We start from the raw sequence: 21523 nt of genomic DNA on the forward strand, positions 1-21523 counted from the left end.
ATGCAAAGCACTGACAGTCACTTCTTGTTGCACCACACTTTGTTTGGGTTTACTTATCGGAAGTTATTGTTGTCTCTAGTTGCAGTCTGTGTGTTCATCTTGAGATTATTATAGGCACACTTTTCAAAGTATGATCTTGTGCTTTCAAAGAATTATTTGGACAGACTTCTACACAATTCCACTGGAAGCTTTATTACTGTTTACTCAACTTAGGTAACAATGGCTTCTGTCATTGGCAATCTCTTCTGGTTTTTGTACTGGTTCCTTTCCCAGGAAGTGGATCATGTATTTTTCTTTTACAAACAGTCATACCATTGGAACTGCTCCACCCTCTCTTTTTTGTGAAATCATGATAATCCTGTACCATCAACACTGTGAAGGTTATTCAAGAAGAGACATGTTACAACAGAAAAGAAATTGTGTACACAAATTTATACTGGTGAGGAAACTGGGCAACTGATCAGCGGTGTTGGGGATGAATCGGACGATAGGTTTGATTTCTTGGATTATAAACTCCAGTCTGACTTTTCAGATGATTTAGAGTCCTCCAAATCTATGAAAACAAAAATCCTACTCCCGTGCGACTGAAGTTTCTTGATCAGAAAATTCACAACCCAAAGGGAAATCAGCAGCTGTCGTGAGTTAGCAGTTTCTGGTTCGACTTACAGTGTTGCAAACACACTGATTTTTAGGTGCAGAATGACAAAAAGTGAGCCAGTCCACATGCAGATCCTTTTACAAATTTTCAACCTTTTTCATACTGAAATTTTTTCTGTTCTTTGCTAATGAAAAAAATGATTGCTCCAAATACATTTTGTAGGTAAAAGACTAGATCAGAAGCAATGGCATACTTACACGTTTCAGCAGTTGTCTTGTCATCATTCTCTGTGTGATATGAAGGGAATGAAAGTGTGCACATCAGCTGCTGGGTCTACACAGCCAATGGCTCCAGACTTTAGTGCATTTTGTATTTCTTTGAACTTATATACTCTTTCCATATCCTTTCATAAACTACAATGGATTGTAGCAAAAGTCTTGAACTTTATGTAATTTAAGACATCTACATTAAGTTGTTGTACAAAATTATACTAGATAAGTACAGAGAGAACGATTACTATGAAGGAAAGAGCTACTGAACAATAATTTGACAAATTCAATGTTATATTTCCCACATGACCCTTCTGGTGAGAGTGGGATTGGGTAGGGAGCGTTACGAATAAAATTTGATGAATGATAGCAATGAACACCACTTACCATCCTCAAATTGTGTGTTGCGAACTTTTGTAAACTCTTGGGTCAATCTTTTGAGTTCTGCTCTGTAACTGTCAAGCTGTGTTCTCAGCCTGGGTCTAACGGCAGGTTCAGCCTCCCGTGATTCCAGCTCCATCTGCTCAAGCTGCAATTAAAGCATGTGTTTAAAAGCCAGTCTCTTTCTTTCTCTCACGTGTGTGTGTGTGTGTGTGTGTGTGTGTGTGTGTGTGTGTGTGTGTGTGTGTGTGTGCCAAACACAATAGCAACACGTTTATATGTGAAAATGCTGTCAATTTATTAGTTGTGTGTGTATTTTGGGATCTGGAGTCAGGAGAGGGGATAGGGAGAGACATGCGGAAGGCAGATAGAATTTGTAACTTTGCACCCACGCTGTACAAAGAAATACACACAGTTAATACTGAGTTATTACGAAAATTATTATGTTCCATTAAAAGGTGCTACACGATTCATTGCAAAATATGAACACATAATGTTACAGACTCATGGGTACATCTTAACACAGCTGTTATGCATGCTTCATTAATCAAATTAAGTACAGTAACTCTATTTACAATAGGTAGAAGTAAAGATACAGTGATAATGGTTTACACAGATGAAACAGTTAAACACGGATAACAACAGCAGTGTTGTAGTAGTTGATTTAGATCTATCAAAACCTTTCGGCACAATCAGTCATGCAATTCTCTTAGCTAAGTTGGAAGTAGTGAGGATAAAAGGGATAGTAAATAAGTGATTGATTAATATCATATTTGAAAAATATGATCACAGGCTGTCAATGTCACATCAGCTCATTCTAATCATAAAATAAGATGACAGTGTAACAGTGAGTGATGATAAGGAATCTCTGTACACAATACCTGGTAAAGTTCTCTAGCCCTCGCATTCATACTTCAATGTGAACAGGTTGATCCGCAATGTGAAGAAAACAAATTGAGTTGAATTTAAAACATGAATCAAAAGCAAGCTCTGCAACTGTTATTGGGCTGAAATGAGTTAGATAGGTATGATGCACAAACATTTTACGAATGAATGTTGCTCATGGTGCTAGAATGGCTTCTTTTAGTTACTTCCATTCCCTTGTGGCTTATGGAATAAGCTAGACTTGGTGGCCAGCAAATCACTTGCAATTACCACAGGTTTAATACTTGTAACTCTGTGTCCCGCCATACAGAAAAAGTAATATACAAAAACATATGATCCACTTTGGAATCATTCTTTATAATGCACTGCCAAAAGAGGCTGAAGAATAGAACATGTTATAAAACATAGTTAAAATAATTTCTTGTCAAGAAGGGTTACTACAATGTAAGTGAATATGTTAAATTACAGGAATACTAAGCACTCATTTACTGTTGAGTTCTTCTGATATATATTTCTGGAATGTGTCTGACATGTACAATACTGTTTTACTGTATGGTCTACTGAGTGACAAATAAATAAATAAATACATAAATACATCAAGGGAGGTGTCTATAATATTTCTGCAACAAAGTTTGATAATTTGTGTCAGACACTCGTTACCCTCTGCATCAAAACAAAAATATCATTTTGATGCAGAGAATATATGGTATTTTGACACGAATTATCAGGCTGTGTCACAGACTCATCATACTTGCCATCCTCAATGGAATGACATTTACAGTATTTATGGCATTGGATTCATGAAGCGTGCCTAACTGGTATCCAAAGACAAAACAATATTTTCTTGAAATTGGTTGTTCATACATGAAATAAATACCAAAATAATACAATACAGCTGTAAGGAAACTGCCCTTTACTGGAATAAACTTCTAACAGTCCAAAAGTTAATATTGGGAAGCCAAAAAAATACTTTGTAGACACTGCCACTTCTTATGACACCTCTTAGGCTAATCAAATAATGAAGTCCTACTAAACATCCAGGTACAATTACTGTCAGAGACAGTCTCATTATTTCAGGGACACCTAAAGCAGAGTTTTGTTTGCCTTTCCACAAGGATGAATTTTCTCACCTGCGTCAGGAGTTAAGACCCTGTTTGACAGTTTGTGATGTGCACATCTGACTTCTGATAATGAAGTTTGCTAAATTGGTATTGAAAATAAACACTACCAATAAAATTTTTAAATTCCTTTTGTTCCTCTGCATGTAATTCGTTTCCCTATAGCATTAATTTTTAGACACCTTGACACTTTTCACAGCAAAGTTGTGAAGAGTCACTGTGATCAAACTATTAACTTACTTATTTATATAGTCCCTACTGGAAACTAACCTCAGCTTTGTCAGTAGATTTTGGCTGGTTGCTATGACTTTGAATCATAAACAAATATGTTCTAAACCACAGAACAAATGACAAGGTGATAAATTCTACATATTTTTATTTGTTATGAGATCTTTTCCTATACCAAATATATAAACCAACATTCCCATACGTAAATCAGGTTCAAGGATCCTTAGAAGGGAAGAAATGATTGCTAGTAGTAGAAAGTTTGAATGTTACATATACGACTGCTCCTCTTATGAGAAATAGCACCAAGAAAGATGAGAAAATTTGCATTCACTTTTTGTCCACAGCAATCATCCAAGAGGTCGAAGAGGACTTGACAGAGCAATTGAAAGTATTTTTGATCATATCAGATCAAAAACTGTCTATTTCCTGTTCTCTGACGCTATTCCTCAGTCTTTCTGGGCTCTGAAAGCAGCAGCACAAACCGCTAGCTTCACTCATAAAGCAGTGAGAAACTTACGAACAACCAACTCACACTTCCTAAAATGTGTAGATTTGAGGCATTAGTCCTACTGATAAAGAGACAAGTAGCATGTCCTGACTAAGCCAATGAAGCAACAGCCCCTCAATCTGAATTTTAGGTGCTCAATGGTCCCACTTAGGGAAATAGTACCAAGAGAGCATAAGAAATTCAAAATGCTCTTCTGTGTGTTTCACGAGGAATTATACACAAGACAAAAGAAGCTCATTTGGGAGTGAGTAAAAGAAAAAATTCTGTCAATATTATGTAGTTGCTCATGTCAGAATCAATTTCATCTATCACACCTTCACCTGAGACAATTTTTGGTTAGTTTGTAGATAAGCTGAAGCTGTGACAGGCCTCACACATGGGTGTCAGGAGTGCTGTCAATTTGTACCACTTTGTTTCGACAGCTGTTTAAGGTACCTCTGGCCAGCAGAGAAATGAAGGATGTAAAACCAGAGGTTCAGTTGGCTCTGTCGTTAACTGTGGCTGTAAATTCCTTGATTTGTGCTAGCCACGCCAGATAGATTCAATTTAGACTATAAACAAAAAGCGAGCACTCAGTTGGCAGAAGTATCTGAGGAATCCACATTACTGTACCTCTATTTAAGTTAAGGTATGGTGAAACTCCAAAGTCTTCCGACAAAAATGTGCACAGAAACAAATAATTGGATGTCCAATAAAGATAGAGACAATATTGAAATAGAATTGGTTAATTGGGTTGGGTTGTTTGGGGGAGGAGACCAGACAGCGAGGTTATCGGTCTAATCAGATTAGGGAAGGACAGGAAAGGAAGTCGGCCGTGCCTTTCCCAAGGAACCATCCCAACATTTGCCTGGAGCGATTTAGGGAAATCACAGAAAACCTAAATCAGGATGGCCGGATGTGGGATTATACCATCGTCCTCCCAAATGTGATTCCAGTGTGCTAGCCACTGCGCCACCTCGCTCGGTTTGGTTAATTGCTGAAGCGTTCACAGCAAACTCATTTCTCTCCAAGAAAGCAGTGGTCTTCAGATGATATTACGGTATGGATGGCACAAGTTGTGAAGCATATATTGAACCCTAGCACATTGCGTTCAATGACACACTTTGCTACTGAGTGCCCAACTTCACTCTTAACCATAATTTTAACGTGACCATTCACTTGACAGGACAGCTGGCTTTTATTATTCTCTATAGCTACAGCAGAGCAGAAGAATTAGAGTATTACAAAACTGCTTTCCTGAGTGGAAAAATGTCTCTCCCATACTGTCTGCCCACCTGTAGATGGTATATCCACAATGGCGAGTAATTTCCCTAATCTGTGAAAGTGCAGCTTCACTGGTGTCACAATTCTGACTCTTTCACTTGCTGCCTTTCCTATGTTACAAGTGACATTAGCTTTAACTGTGGCGTAATCTGAAATGACACCCACCACTTTCACAAAATGAAATGATTACTCTGTCTTTCACAAAAGAGAATTGAAAGAGAAACTTTAAGTGCAAGGAAATATACTCCTAACTGCTGTATAATTGAAATTGCAGCCAGCTATAAAATAGGCCTGACTCAACACTCCTTCAATAAATAACTAAAGATGTACGAAGCTGCTTTCATGACTTTCCTGTAGCTGATCTTGGGAATAACATATGTACAGTAACAGTGTGCCTGTAAGATTTTAACATACTGCTCTCCCTTATTTTTAAAATGGTGGACAGTTTAATTACACAAAACTAAATATGCATTTTAATCATAGCATGGACAGAATGAAACATTACTGAGCCAAAATAGGTGTTTTGGGACACAAAATGTTAAAAAAAAGGTGGTGTTATGTTCCACACAGTTTGTATGATCTTTATCTTTTATTAGCATAACTACGTGCCTTGGTGCACGGCCAGCACATCTTGGCACAGTGTTACGCCGTCCGAGTTATCTGGATACTTCCCACTAACACCAACCTATCAGAACTCCGGAGATGGGGACTTGCCCTTCAATATATCCTCTCTTCCTGTTACCCAACAAGCCTCAACCTCCGCTAATTTCAAGTTGCTGCCGCTCATACCTCACCTGTCATTCAACAACATCTTTGCCTCTGTACTTCCGCCTCAACTGACATCTCTGCCCAAACTCTTTGCCTTTACATATGTCTGCTCGTGTGTGTGTGTGTGTGTGTGTGTGTGTGTGTGTGTGTGTGGGCGCGCGCACGCACGCGCGGTCGCGAGTGTGTGCCTGTCCCTTTTTCCCCCTGGGGTGGGTCTTTCCGCTCCCGGGATTGGGGTGGCTCCTTGCCCTCTCCCTTGGGGCCCGCATCCTTGTCTTTCCCTCTCCTTCCCTCTTTCCTGGCGGGGCGGCCGTGGGTTGCAAAAGCTTGAATTTTGTGTGTGTGTGTTTGTTAGTGTCTCTATCAACATACCAATGCTTTTGTTTGGTAAGTTACATCATCTTTGTTTTTTGATATATAACTACATGAATTGTTTGACATCTGATGATTTTCACTGAAGAGTGTGTAAGCAACAAGGTACAAAGATGTCTCAGGCACGCACTACGAAGAGTTCAGTGGGGACATATTTCAGCCACTTTTGGGTCACATCACTTATAGATATATGATGTCTCACCACTGCTTAGGGTAACTGGGTGTGCAGTATGGGGACAGGACTATCCAAAAACATCCAACCTTACAGCTGACATTTCACCAATGGGTTCATGTTTCAAGACATTGAGTTATATGAATAAAGAGAACATTTTCCGGAGAAGATTCTCAGAGCAAGAGAACACACAGATAAAGTTCTCAGTTTCATATCTTTAAAGAATTCAAAGTAATTGCTCTGACCAGGTACTTCTTTTTCTCCCCTCCTTCTTGGACAAGTTCTCACTGTATGTCACGTTGCCACATCCGGCACAGAACACATACGTACTTATACATTTCATTCACCTCGCTCAAATAGCCAAAGTACTCGCAGCAACAAATTGTTAAGATGATATTTGGTCTGTTTACGAAAATGTATAATTTTATGATGATTATACTCAATTTTCACATGCTGGAAACTTTCTATTGTTACTGAAATTAGATGTACACGCTATGCAAACAAATTCCTAATACTACACACTTCATTTTCGTCTTACTACAAACCAGAACTGTCAAGTTTCCTTACACAAGACAATTTTCGTTGAATATGACGCCCAATGGTCATCAGATGTGTGTGTTAAGTATTAAGTGGACGTACATGTGGTTTTATTATGAGAAACAGCTGCTAGGTTTGTAATCAACCAGTTACTAATTTTTCTGATCTGCTTACTTGTTAACAAAAAATTTGATAAGTTCTGTGATAAATCTTATCTGAAATGTGCCAACTGGTATTTGGAGAAAGAACAAAAGCGGCAGAAAAAAAAGTAGCTCAGATTGCAGCAATATTTAAATTGTGTGACACAGACTGAATTCCTGTGATGAACTTCATTTGAAATACTTACTGACAAGGCCTTCTTAATCAAATTCCAAACTGTATGACAGCATAATTATGTTACTGAAGCTGCTTACAATTCTAAACTGCACACTCCAAACATACAGCTGAATCCCCCCCCCCCCCCCCCCCCCCCCCGTGCTTCTTTCCAAAGGTGAGAATGGAAAGACCCCACTAAAATCACCCTCATCACTATGGCAACTACTTGAAACGTCACTGTAATCATAGATATTTAATTATTTGACCACCACCTCCACTGAGTTTTCCAAAACAGCTTCATTCTATGCTGAAGTCTCTTGTAGGACTTATCATGTGCTTGTGGTTTCTGGAATGGGAGCATTAACTATGCTACAATGCCGCAGCCTTTGTCTCCTGAAATAAAGCAGTATACTGACTCACTATTAGTATCTGCTATACGTCAGAGTTTCTCCACGTCTTTGCATCATGTACAGACCCATGTGATGAAGCATCAATACTAGAAAACATGTCACTATAATTACATATCACCTCCACATTGATACTTGGAAAGCCATTTTAGTTAATATATTTATGTCCATGTGCAGAAAGTTTCACGACTGGCTCACGCATGCAATCAAGGGTCCCCCCAACATACACTGGTACCTTGATTACCACTTAATTTTTACCGCTTCTAGTTTTGGTTAGTATGATGAACATCTGAAAATGTCATTGGCACAGGTGTCTGGTGTATCCGGAGAATGTTCTTCACGTTGAGCAACTTCTGCCACCCTTTTACTAAAGCTGAGAATTATATTCTCTGACTCACTTTCTTCATGTGAAATGCTGAGAATAAAGTATATTCCCTATTCTATCCATATGACTCAATAATGCACAAGCCCACCACATTCACTTCGTGCAAACTATGCTATACATGAAGCAATCGAATGAATGGAATGCTGACATGAACCAGATTCAGCAAGCTTGGGACCAGTTGACACTTCTACAAGTAGCATCACCTCTCTCATTCATTCACTGACCTCAGGAGAGCCGCTGTAGAAAAGGGACAGATTTGAGTAATAATGTCTTGATCACATTTTAGACAGTATGCCAAAAGAAATTCAAGCATGTTACAATGCTTGGTGGAGAAAAACAATATTGGATATCACCCAGTAACAAATTTTGATTTTACTAAATGGCTCTTTAAAACAGGCTGCTGTAATTTTTTGGTTATATCTTTCGTTTCACAGTGCAGATTTAGTGTCCCCCCTCCCGACTTTCCATGATTTATCCCAACCATATTCACAAACGCAAAACTTTTCCAAGCAGTTTCTTACTTTTCAGAATAATAGTAAAGATGCGGGTCGACCGAAGCGTCTGATACCACCCATCGACTTTGACCAGTGATGTAAGGCTGTTGTGGTGTGTTTGTAGGTGTCATTGTATTGCTGTTTGTGGTGCCCTCTGGTGGTGTGTTTAGGGGTTTTGTGTTGTGTGGGATAACCATAGCGCTCCATACGTCGCGTTTCCTGGTTCAAGGAGACTAGGTTGGGCATGCGTGAGATTGTGTTGTTGACGTACTACTTTTGTTATAACTCCTCTCACAGTTTTTGCACTCATGAAACTGGTGTGAGTGAGAGGAGTGTGCTTGACTGGTTTTTGTTTTATCGTGAAGTATGTTCTGAGTTTATTAAGTACAGGGGTAAGTTGTGTGGGCCTGGTGTTGTGGTGGAGGTGAACCGAGTCGCAGTTTGGGAAAAGGGAGTATGGGAGGGGTAAGTCTGTGGTTGTGTGGTTGGTCTCTGGGTGTAAGGGGTTGTTGTACCGGGGGGGGGGGGGGGGGGGGGGGGGGGGGGGGGGGGGGTTCAGAATGTGTTTTTAGGGTTGTGGAGCGGCGGTCTAAGAGGGAATTTGGTTGGTTGGTTTGTGAGATTGAAGGGATCAGACTGCGATGGTCATCGGTCCCTTTTTCCAGAACTACAAACACCCACACATAATTAGGAACGAACAATGGAAAAAATGACAGATGACACAGGACAAGAAAGACTTAAACAGAAACCAGACAAAAGGAATTAAAATCACACAGAGTGTGACAGTGGTTGGCTGACCGTAGAGACAAAAAAGGAAAAGCCAACCAGTGAGAAACACACTAAAACTCAGTCTAAAATCGTAGGCCAAAGGCCAGACTCAACACAAAAAAAGACAAACACTTAGATAAAGTGATAAAAGCCCCCTGCCTGAAGAAAATGCAAAACTAAGCCTGCCACGGCAGTGTCATCTGTTAAAAGGGCAGGGAGCGTATCAGGCAGCGCAAATGTCTGCCTGAACACAGCTAAAAGGGGACAGGCCAACAAAATGTGGACCACTGTCAAAGCCGCCCTGCAGTGACAGAGAAGCAGGTCCTCACCGTGCAGTACATATCCGTGCGTCAGCCGGGTGTGGCCAATGCGGAGCCGTCAAAGGACAACTGAGTCCCTGTGAGGGGCTCGCATGAATGACCGCCACACAGCCGTCGTCTCCTTGAGAGCACGGAGTTTATTGGGTGTGGTCAGATCGCGCCATTCAGCATCCCAAAGTGAGAAAACTTTGCTGCGTAAGACTGCTCGCAAATCAGTCTCCGGGAGGCTAATGTCCAGAGTTCGTTTACTGGTGGCCTTTTTGGCCAGGCGGTCAATGTGTTCATTGCCCGGGATGCCGACATGACCAGGAGGCCACACAAAGAGCACAGAGCGACTCCTGGACAGCCATCACCAGACGAGAACGAGGGAAACACTGATTGATAGCTCGTAAACTGCTCAGGGAGCCGCTACAGATAACGAAGGACTCACCTGAGCAGGAGTGGATATACTCTAGGGCACGAAAAATGGCGACCAGCTCAGCAGTGAAACGCTGCAGCCAAGCGGCAATGAGCGTTGGTCGTAATGGTCCCCTAGAGTGATGGCATAACCGACACGACCAGCAACCATCGAACCGTCAGTGTAAACAACGCCAGAGCCCTGATACGCAGCAAGGATGGAAAGAAAGCGGCGGTGGAAAGCCTCCGGAGGGTCCTGTGCAAATTCGAGCCGAAGGCAAGGGCGGGGCACACACCACGGGGGTGTATGCAGAGGGGCCCGGAAAGGAGGTGGAATAGGGAAAACCCCAAGCCTGGAGAGAAGCTCTCTGACTCACGACCACAATCGTACAACCCGACTGGGCCGACGTTCTGGGAGATGGACGGCCGACCGAGGGAACAGGAGACAATAATTAGGATGCCCAGGCAAGCTACAAACATGTGCAGCATAAGCAGCCAGTAAACGTTGGCGCCATAACCGCAGTAGAGGGACACCTTCCTCCACAAGTATGCTGTTCACAGGGCCGGTCCGGAAAGCACAAGTAGCAAGTCGGATCCCGCTGTGAAGGATTGGGTCCAGCACCCACAACACAGAAGGGGATGCTGAGCCATAAGCCAGGCTCCCATAATCCAGACGGGACTGGATTAACGCCTGGTAGAGCCGTAAGAGGGTAGATCGGTCAGCACCCCAGCTGGCATGGTTCAAGCATCGCAGTGCATTAAGATGCCGCCAACACATCTGTTTAAGCTGCCGAATATGTGGGAGCCAAGTCAACCAGGCATCGAAAACCACACCCAAAAACCGATGAGTCTCCACTAAAGCAAGAAGTTCGCCAGCAAGATAAAGCCGTGGCTCAGGATTGACAGGGCGTTGCCAGCAGAAATGCATAACGCAGGTCTTGGCAGCCGAAAACTGGAAGCCATGCGCTACAGCCCAAGACTGCACCTTGCGGATAGCGCCTTGCAGCTGATGTTCATCAGCTGCAATACCAATGGAGCTGTAGTAGAGGCAGAAGTCGTCAGCCTACAAGGAAGCCGAGACAGACGATCCCACCGCCGCAGCGAGCCCGTTAATTGTAATTATAAACATGCAGACACTTAAGACAGATCCCTGTGGTACCCCGTTCTCCTGAACTCGGGGAGAACTATGGGAGGCCACGACTTGCAGGCGGAAGGTATGATGCGACAGAAAATTTCGTAGGAAAATCGGCAGCGGACCCCAAAGACCCCAACCATGAAGTGTAGAGAGGATGTGATGGCGCCATGTCATATCGTACGCCTTCTGCATGTCAAAAAAAGACAGCTATGAGATGCTGACAGCGGGCAAAGACCATATGGATGGCTGACTCCAGACTCACCAGATTGTCGGCGGCAGAGCAGCCTTTATGGAACCCACCCTGAGACGGAGGCAGGAGGCCCTGAGACTCGAGTACCCAACTCATTCGCCGGCTCACCATGCATTCGAGCAACTTGCAAAGAACATTGGTGAGGCTAATGGGGCGGTAGCTGTCCACTTCCAATGGGTTCTTGCCAGGTTTCAAGAAGGGGATAACAATGCTTTCCCGCCATTGCGCCAGAAACTCATCCTCGAGGAGGTCGAGGAGGCGTCGCTGGCAGTCCACTGAAAGGTGTTTGAGCATCTGACAGTAGATGCCATCTGGCCCAGGAGCTGTATCAGGGCAAGCGGCTAGGGCACTTTGGAATTCCCACTCACTGAATGGAACATTGTAGGATTCAGGATGGCGGGTATGAAATGAAAGGCTCCGACGTTCCAACTGCTCTTTAATGGAGCGGAAGGCCAGTGGGTAATTCGCAGAAGCGGAACCGAGAGCAAAGTGGTCGGAGTCAGTACGAACTGCTCCATTCAGTGAGAGCACAGGGATGCTAACAGGGGTCCAATAGCCACAGAGGCACCTAATCTTGGCCCAAACCTGTGATGGAGAGATATGGAGGCCAATGGTGGAGACATACTGTTCCCAGCACTCCTGCTTGTGTTGGCGAATAAGGCGGCGGGCCCGTGCACGCAGCCGTTTAAAGGCGATGAGGTGTTCTATTGAGGGATGTCACTTGCGACACTGGAGTGCCCGCCGGCGATCTTTAATCGCCTCGGCGATCGCAGGCAACCACCAAGGCACAGTACTCCGCCGAGGGGACCCAGAAGAATGGGGAATGGCAGATTCGGCGGCAGTAACAATGCCAGTGGTGACCGAGTGAACCACCGCATCAATGTCTTCATTAGAAAGAGGCGCAATAACGGCCATGGAGGAGAACAAGTCCAAGTCAGCCTTATTCATAGCCCATCTGCAAGGGTGCCCAGAAGAGTGATGCTGTGGCAGTGACAGAAATATCAGAAAGTGGCCACTACCACACAGGTCATCATGTACACTCCATTGGACAGACAGTAAGAGGCTAGGGCTGCAGATCAAAAGGTTGATGGCTGAGTACGTGCCATGTGCCACACTGAAATGTGTGAAGGCACCATCATTTAAAATGGAAAGGTCGAGCTGTGTCAATACATGCTCAACGGTGGCGTCTCGACCTGATGCCACTGACCCACCCCACAGAGGGTTATGGGCGTCGAAGTCGCCCAGCAACAGGAAAGGTGGCAGCAATTGGGCTATCAGCACAGCCAGGACATGCTGCGGGACATCACCATCCGGTGGAAGATAGAGCCTGTGGCATCCACAACCGAACAGCGACAGCCTCTAAAGGTGTTTGTAGAGGGACACTCTCGCTGTGAAGACAGTGAAGGACATAGAAGCAGACGCCACCAGATACCCTTTTATAAGCTGCCCAGTTCTTATAATAACCCCGTTAGCCACGGAGGGCGGGGGTTCGTATCGCTGGAAACCAAGTTTCTTGAAGAGCAATGCAGAAGAAAGGGTGAAGGCTGAGAAGTTGTCGGGGCTCAGCAAGATGGTTGAAGAAACTGCCGCAGTTCCACTGGAGAATGAGGATGACATTGTCCATGGCTGAGAAAGGTGTGTAGGGACTGGGGAGGTAGATTACGCCACTGGGTCACTTGCTGCCACCGGTTCAGTACCCGTGCGAGTGACATCCATTGCGTCTGAGGGTCCGGCGAGATCCAGGTCTTCAGCAGATGCCAAAATCTCTAATACATCCTCAGACGCTGAGCTTGTAGGAAGCGGTGGGAAGGGTGCCACCACAATGTCGGGATTCTTGGGAACCTCTTTCTTTTTCTGATTCTTGCGTTGTGCCTTCAGTGGTTCAGGCTAGGAGGGCTTCACTGGGTCACTCTCAGGGACGGACGATGACCGTGAAGCCCTACGACCAGCGACCGGTGGTTGTTTCAGCCACTTGCGGGTGTCCGCTTTTCCGCTGGTCGGAACTTGCGAAGGGAGGTCCACAAGGGACCCCTTCCTGGCACAAGGAGCCAAAGAAGTCTTACGCTTCTCCAGCTGGGAAGTGGGAACTGATGTCCCTGACGGTTGGGGGGGGGGGGGGGGGGGGTTGGTCCTGAAGTAGATGGAGCAGGAGCAACAGGGAGTGAAGTGCCCCCAACAATCAAGGGGGCCGGTGGATTCTGACTGATCATAGAGCCAACCGTACATGACGACACGGGAGATGGGAAAACCGTTGTTGCAGCAGCGGCGTAGGTTGACGTCGTTGGCACAGGATGTAGCCTCTCGTATTTCTGCTTGGCCCCAGTGTGGGTCAGGCGGTTCAGGGTCTTATATTCTACGATCTTCTGTTCTTTCTAGAATACCCGGCAGTCCGGCGAGCAGGGGGAATAGTGTTCTCTGCAGTTAACACAGATGGGAGGCGGGGCAAATGGAGTATTGGGATGCGAAGGACATCCACAATCTCGACACATGATGCCGGAAGTACGTCGGGATGACATATGCCCAAACTTCCAGCATTTAAAACACCGCATCGGAGGAGGGATATATAGCTTCACATCACAGCGGTAAACCATCGCCTTGACCTTTTCGGGTAAGACATCACTCTTAAAGACCAAGATGAAGGCACTGGTGGCTACCTGATTATCCCTCGGACCCCGCCAGACGAAGTGAACACCTCGTCATTCTAGGTTGGCGCATAGTTCATCGTCTGACTGCAGAAGAAGATCTCTGTGGAATATAATACCCTGGACCATGTTTAGACTTTTATGGGGCATGATGGTAACTGAAACATCCCCCAACTTGTCACAAGCGAGCTACCTCCGTGACTGGGCAGAGGATGTTGTTTTGATTATAACTAAACCATAGTGCATTTTGGACAAGCCCTCCACCTCCCCGAACTTGTCCTCTATATGCTCCACAAAAAACTGAGGCTTCGTCGACATAAATGATTCACCATCAACTTGCGTACAGACGAGGTACCGGGGTGAATAATCTGCACTACCGTCTGTAGCCATACGTTCCTCCTGTGGAGTGGCCAGGGAAGGGAAATGATCTCTGATCATATTTCTTGCCATTGAGGTTAGACCTCGATCGCTTAGAGACTGCTGGTGGAGGCCCACCAGCGAGAGATGATATACCCCACTTCATTACAGGTCATCTGCCCTGATGCCACCCACTCCGACCAGGGGCTCTCTCCATGGGCGCCACCCAGCCACAGCAAAGCCCACCTGGCAGGATGGCCTTTGCTGGGAGTCCTGATGCCCCAGAAGGATAGGCACCTACTCCTCGGCATACGTGGGGAGGTAGCAGCTCAGGCATCAGCAGTGCGATCCCTGTGTAGTCAGGGGGCTACCACTAAGAGGGTACATGACGACCCCACCACAACGGGCTGGCTACTGTGCTGGATGTTGGGTGTCGAATATCCATGTATATCACAAGGGCAAACATGGAAGTGCACAATGGAGGGAATGTACGCTACCCGGAACACACTGCAGCTGATGTGGCCGGAAGCTCGGTGTAAGTCCAACTCCATGACAATATCGGGTGTGTCAGATCTTAGGGCAAGATGGATATAGAATGCACCACGTAAGGCGTCCTTCCCCAAATGGTACACACTAACGGAAAATTTTGAAATAGAGGGGTCAAACCCCTTAGGGAACCATCACATTAAAGGCCGAAACAGTTGATAGTCGCCTCTTACGACAGGCAGGAATATTTTTGTTTTTTGTTTGGAGAAGGAGACCAGACAACGAGGTCATCGGTCTCATCGGATTAGGGAAGGACAGGGAAGGAAGTCGGCCGTGCCCTTTGAAAGGAACCATCCCGGCATTTGCCTGGAGCGATTTAGGGAAATTACGGAAAACCTAAATCAGGATGGCTGGACGCGGGATTGAACCGTCGTCCTCCTGAATGCGAGTCCAGTGTCTACCCACTGCGCCACCTCGCTTGGTGACAGGCAGGAATACCGCGGCCCTATTCTTACCCCCGAGCCCGCAGGGGGGTAAGAGGGAATTAGTGTGTGTAATTGAGGAGCTTATAGAACCAGGTTCTACTGTAGTTTCTGACGCTTTTTCTTCTTATAGGGGTTTGGGTGAGAGGGATTACAATCATTTAGTACTGAACCATAGTTTAAAGATTAAAAATTATGAGACAGGGGCTTGTACGAATATCATAGAGGGGATGTGAGGGGCCGTTAAAGACAGTTCTTGTGAGGAGGAGAAGCACTCTTCTAACCTTCAGTCTCATTTAGATGAGTACTGTTGGCAGAAGAGCGACCATGAGGGCTACTGTTTTTTCGGGTTTTTTTAAGGGCTATCAGTAATATGTACAGGCCGACGGTGGTTTGTGTGGGTGGGTGGCTGCGGCTGGGGGGGGTTTAGTGGTTGGTAGTGTTTGTGATGGGGGGGGGGGGGGGGGGGAGTATGTGTGTTTGTGATTTAGTTGTGGAGGATCTATTTTGTTGCAGTTTTTGTTGAGTTTTAGTGTGTGATTACGATTTGTTTATTTTGTAATATTATTTTTTTTTTTTTAATCTCCCATAAGCCCAACCCCTCATCCAAGTCGTGGGAGATGGGCAACGGCACAAAGTAGGGGACTGCCTATAGGGGCGATGTACAGCGGGGACTTCGTGTGCCCCAGGACCGCTACGGTAGCTGGGAAGGCCCTATGGGAACCCTGAAACGTGACGGCTAACGGGGCTCTGGTGAAGCTGTGATAGGCCTAGCAAGCCAGTAGTGGATAAATCAACTGCTTTCAAAAAGGGAACATGCCTCGGATCACGGAACGGATTTAAAGGAAACCGACCAAGCAATGGAAAAGGATTACGAGATGGTTTACGAATGGGCACCTTAAACATAAGGACTCTAACTGGGAAGTTAGAAGAAATTGTAGAAATGATGGAAAGGAGGAAATTGGATATCTTGGGACTTGCTGAGACTAGGTGGAGAGGAGTTGGTGAAAAAACACTAAGTAAAGGATGTAAACTGTACTGGATAGGGAATGAGAGGGGAAGAAATGGAGTGGCAATAGTGGTCAGAGAGGGTCTGCAGGAGGAGGTGGAAGGTATCAATGATCGAAGTACGAGTGAAAGGAAAAAGCATTGAAATCATCCAAGCATACGCCCCACAGGTGGGGTGTACAAAAAAGGAGAAGGAGGAATTTGAAGATGACAGGCAAAAGCAGCTAAATGGAGGTAATCAGATTATAATAGGGGACCTCAATGCACATGTTGGCACAGACAGGAAAGGATTCGAGGAGATAATGGGACCAGAGGGCTGGGGGAACCGAAATAGAGAAGGAAAATTGTTGCTGGAATTCTGCAAGAGGAATGGGCTGGCGATCGCAAATTCCTGGTACAAGAAGAGAAGTAGCCACAAAATAACTTGGTACAGTGGAGACTGGTCCCAAACTTCAGCAGTAGACTATGTACTAGTGGATAGGCAGATGATGAGCAGCCTCACAGATGTTAAGGTCATTCCATCTGAGGCCTTAGACAGTGACCATCGGCTGTTGGTAGCCACCCTGAGAGAGAAAAAAGATAGGAGGGCAACAGACATACAGGAGAAAAGGTTGAAGACATTGATGCTGAAAGAGGATGAACGGAGGACCCAGTATCGGACACTGATCAGGAAGAAGCTGCCATAGGAAGATCAGAGAACAGTGGAAGAAGAATGGGGAGATTTTAAGAGGGCTCTAGTTGAGGCAGCTGAGACTGTGTGCGGAAGAACTAGCACAAAGAAGAGAAGTAAGGAAACCCCATGGTGGAACAACATATGTCAAGAGGCAGTACTTCGAAAGAACAAAGCCTTCAGAGAATGGTTCCAGACCCGAACAGAAGAAGCTAGGGTAAAATATAAGGGAAGCAAGAAAGCAGCACAGACCATAGTAAGGGCGGAGAAGAAGAAGTGGATGGAAAAATGGACAAGAATGTTAGAAGAGGACAGCGAAGGGAACAAAAAAGTACTTTACACCATGGTAAGAAATAAGAGGAACGACAGAAGCGAGTGCCTGAGGATCATGGATAATAATGGAAGAGTTGTAGAGGAAATGCATGAGCTCAAAAAGATTTGGAAGGAGTACTTTGAAGATCTGTTGAATGCCGTCAAGCGGGTAACTAACAGCGATGGAGAGCCTAAGGCAGCAGACGATTATAATAGTGGGGAAATTGATGATCTAACTTGGAATGAAGTGGAAGAAGCCATAAAGAGGATGAAAGGGGGCAAGGCACCAGGTTGGGACGAAGTAACAGTGGATATGATACGAGCAGCAGGAGAAGTAGGAACCCAGTGGCTATACAGAGTGCTGAGGGTGGTGTGGAAGGAGAACAGAATTCCTGAGGATTGGAAGAAAGGAATTATAGTCCCGATCTTCAAGAAAGGGGATAAAAGGAGATGTGAGAACTACAGAGGAATCACCCGGCTATGCCACTGTGGAAAAATCTATGAAAAGATCCTGGAGAAGAGAATAAGAAGCAGTATTGAAAGTAGACTGCAAGAGGAGCAGTATGGTTTCAGACCGGGAAGATCAACAACGGACCTCATATTTGCGGTAAGGCAACTGCAGGAAAGGCACTATGAGTACGGGAAGGACTTAATCATGGCCTTTTTAGATATTGAGAAGGCGTATGACAGTATCTATAGGGACAAGCTCTGGGATGTACTGAACGCAAAAGGGATAGATGAAGAGATAACACGAAAAGTCAGAAAAATGTATGAGGGAAGTGAGAGTTGTGTGAAAGTGGGGAGGGAACGTACTGCATGGTTCAAGCTGGAAAATGGGCTGCGACAGGGAAGTGCACTTTCGCCCTTATTGTTTATTATTGTTATGGATGAAATCCTACAGCAAGTATCAGATGCAATTGGAGATCATAAAATGAAAGCAGTGCTTTTTGCCGATGACCTGATGTTATGGGGAAATTGCGAGGAGGAGGTGCAAGAGCAGTTAGATGTATGGGAGGCAACGGCAGCACAGTATGCAATGCATTTCTCTGCAAAGAAAAGTGAAATAATTGTCACAACAAGGAAGAAGAATAGGCCAAATGTGGATATAACTTGTGGAGGGGAAAAACTACAAGTGGTAGAGAACTTCAAGTACCTGGGAAGCATGATTGAAAGTAAGGGGGGAAACGCAATGGAAATAAATGAAAGGTGCAGAAAAGTAGGGCAGTTCTTCAAATGCATTAGGGGGCTTATTTGGAGCAAGGAGGTGCCACAGAAATCCAAGGGAATTATATACCGAACCTACTTTGTCCCCATATTGGCACACGGAAGTGAGACATGAGTAATGCACAAAAGCGACAAAAGTAGAATACAAGCTAGTGAAATGAAGTTCCAGAGGAGCAGGTTGAGTGTAACAAGACGAGACAGATTGCGAAATGTGTATGTGTGGGAAAGACTAAAGGAGGAACCAGTACAGGACAGGATAGAAAAATCAAGACTGCAGTGGTATGAACACATGAAGAGAATGGATGAGGGAAGAATTCCAAAGAGGATGTTTGATCTGCAACTGGAGGGGAAGAGGCCCAGGGGAAGACCAAGAGATAGATGGGTGAAGGGAGTGAAGGAATGTGTGACGAGAAGAGGAGAGAACTGGACGAAGGTGGAAGAGGGGGAATGGTGGAAAGACAGAACACGATGGAGAGGCTTGTGTTCCCAACAGACCCAGCCAGTGGGTGGAAACTGTCCAAGATGATGATGATGTAATTTTTTTTTTTAGGTATTTTATTATTGGATGAGGGAGAGAGATTGTGGTGGCTGACCTAGGTTGCGGCGCCGGAACTTTGTTGTGGTAAGTTTTTATTTATTTTAGTGTATTTGTTGTGTGTTGTTGTGGCTGGTGGGGTGGTTCTGAGTTGTGTGGTTTGTTGTATTGGTGATTTGGTATTGTGTGTTGTTTTGCAGGTATGTAGTTGAAGGGAACTTTTAGATTCCAATTTGTGGTCGTATCTGTGGGTTTTTTGGCATTGGGTGTCGCTGTTGACCTATAGGGGTGAAGGGAACTGTTCGATTCTAATGGGTGGTTGTGGCTGTGGGTGTTCCGGTACCAGGAGTTACTGTTGAGCTATGTAGGTCAAGGGAAGTGTCTGATTCCAAAGTATGTGTTTAGTGGAATTTGGGGAGTTTTGTGTGGTTTGGTATGGTGGTTTGTGTCAATTTGTTTATATTTATTTTTTGTCCCAACCCAAAAACTCCCAATTTCACACACTTGTCCCGTTAGTTTGATTAGGTTATTTGTGGAATGTGTGTGTTGGTTTTTCAATGTATTTTCGTATTGTCATGTTTACGAAATGACGTCATAGGCGCCATACTGGAGTCGTAGTGTATGGTAGTTTCCGCCATATTTGTGACGTCATGGGTCAAAGCAGACGGGTGGAATCGGACGCTTCCGTTTTCCTATAGTTGCTCCCCAATATTGCTATACAGAAAATAGTTGAAGTCACTAATGAAATAGTTTCTTGCATTTCATTATTCAAATCGAATAGGGTCTATGAAAAAAAGAGAAATGTAAACAAAGTCTTGCAAAAACTCGACAATCTGCCGTGAACCATTGTTGTTAGTTGCCCTTTGAACAAGAGAAACAGAACTATTTTTGTTGCTATATTTCAATCATCAACAACAAAGACACTACTTTGTATTGTAATTGTAACCATAAAACAAGACATGATGTTCCAAGAATAAGGGTCACTACTCAGGGATACTACTGGAATGATCATTCAAAGCCGAAAGGTCTAGAAAACAAGAGCTCCCAAGTTGCATATCTTAACGGTTACGAGTGCTTGTTCAGTAAAAGAGATGTGTTTCACGGCAGAAATGGTGAACAAATGTTCATAGCTCTTAATGTATGCATTATAGAGCCCATGTTTATTCGACTTTTTGCTTTGAATGACTGTTCGCGTCATATCCCAGACCACTGATCATTCTTTCTCGGGCACCCTGTATACTACAAAGAAAGAATAGGAAGTACATTTAGTATTCAAAATGATTAAAGTTAGGGATGCTTTCTTCAAAATTTCGAAACAAGTGTTTTCCTCATGGTTATTGGATGAACATCTCAGTATCAAGTAATTTGGAGTATGTGTACGGTAAACAAAACTATGTATTGGATGAAATATATGCCTACTACATAACATGTGATACGCATTGTCTGTTGGGCCAATAAACCAGCAACCTTAAGTATTATGCGCAGGAAAGTTTCTAATCCAAGTGAAAAGATGAAAAGTGGCGATTGTAGGGCAAGCATGCAATCAAACATATGGCTGTACCAAACCGTGACACACCAGAAAAATGCTGCGGAATAAGATATTGTACACACTTAAATATTAAAATAAACGTACCAGCTCTTGAGCCTCTTCGACATGTCTTTCGATCTCCTGACTAATACTCTTTTTATCCGCTATAACATTCAACAGAAATAAAATTAAATGTGCAGCTGTAATTTTACATCACTTCGACACAGTTCATTCCATATTCATATTTCAAATGGAAACCCGACTGAATTAGAAACTACAGCCCACCATGAGTTGCCAGCTTTCCTATTTTGGCTGTGATATCTGCTGTCAAAACAGCATATTGTTGCGCGTGGCTTTCTATTAGTGACGCCATTCCCCCGAGGTTTTTCTTCGCAAAACTTGTCTCATTTGTATAGCACAACCATACAAATCTATTTTGTCTATAACATTTCACAAACCCGATTGTCCTGCCACGTAATTAAACCGACGTAACAGTATCTACACTACCATATTCGTACCCCTATTTTTTGTATATAATTAAATAAGAAATTGTACCTTCCCTACAAACACTTCACACTACAACAGACACGCCTATCAGTTTGTAAGTTTTGTATGCATTCTTTTCCACGAAATACCAACGATTTTCATTTGCGCTGGAGTTCTGAACTGTCATTCAACAGCTGTTTCAAGTAATTGGATACTGAACAGAA

General features: G+C 44.3%; 1 protein-coding gene across 1 annotated transcript in view; it reads right to left on the minus strand.

The window, feature by feature from the left end:
* The window catches only part of LOC124776923 (vesicle transport through interaction with t-SNAREs homolog 1A), a 42829-nt gene extending 21344 nt beyond the window's left edge, over positions 1-21485 (minus strand). Inside the window, exons 1-3 of the mRNA XM_047252137.1 lie at positions 21099-21485; positions 20919-20977; positions 1255-1396 (exon numbers count right to left, since the gene is read on the minus strand). Coding sequence (XP_047108093.1) covers positions 1255-1396; positions 20919-20977; positions 21099-21186 — 289 coding nt within the window. The 5' untranslated portion in view covers positions 21187-21485. The remainder of the gene's footprint in view (positions 1-1254; positions 1397-20918; positions 20978-21098) is intronic.
* Positions 21486-21523: the final 38 nt, after the last annotated feature.

The sequence above is a fragment of the Schistocerca piceifrons genome, chromosome 2 (assembly GCF_021461385.2).
Source record: "Schistocerca piceifrons isolate TAMUIC-IGC-003096 chromosome 2, iqSchPice1.1, whole genome shotgun sequence".
Lineage (NCBI taxonomy): Eukaryota > Metazoa > Arthropoda > Insecta > Orthoptera > Acrididae > Schistocerca > Schistocerca piceifrons.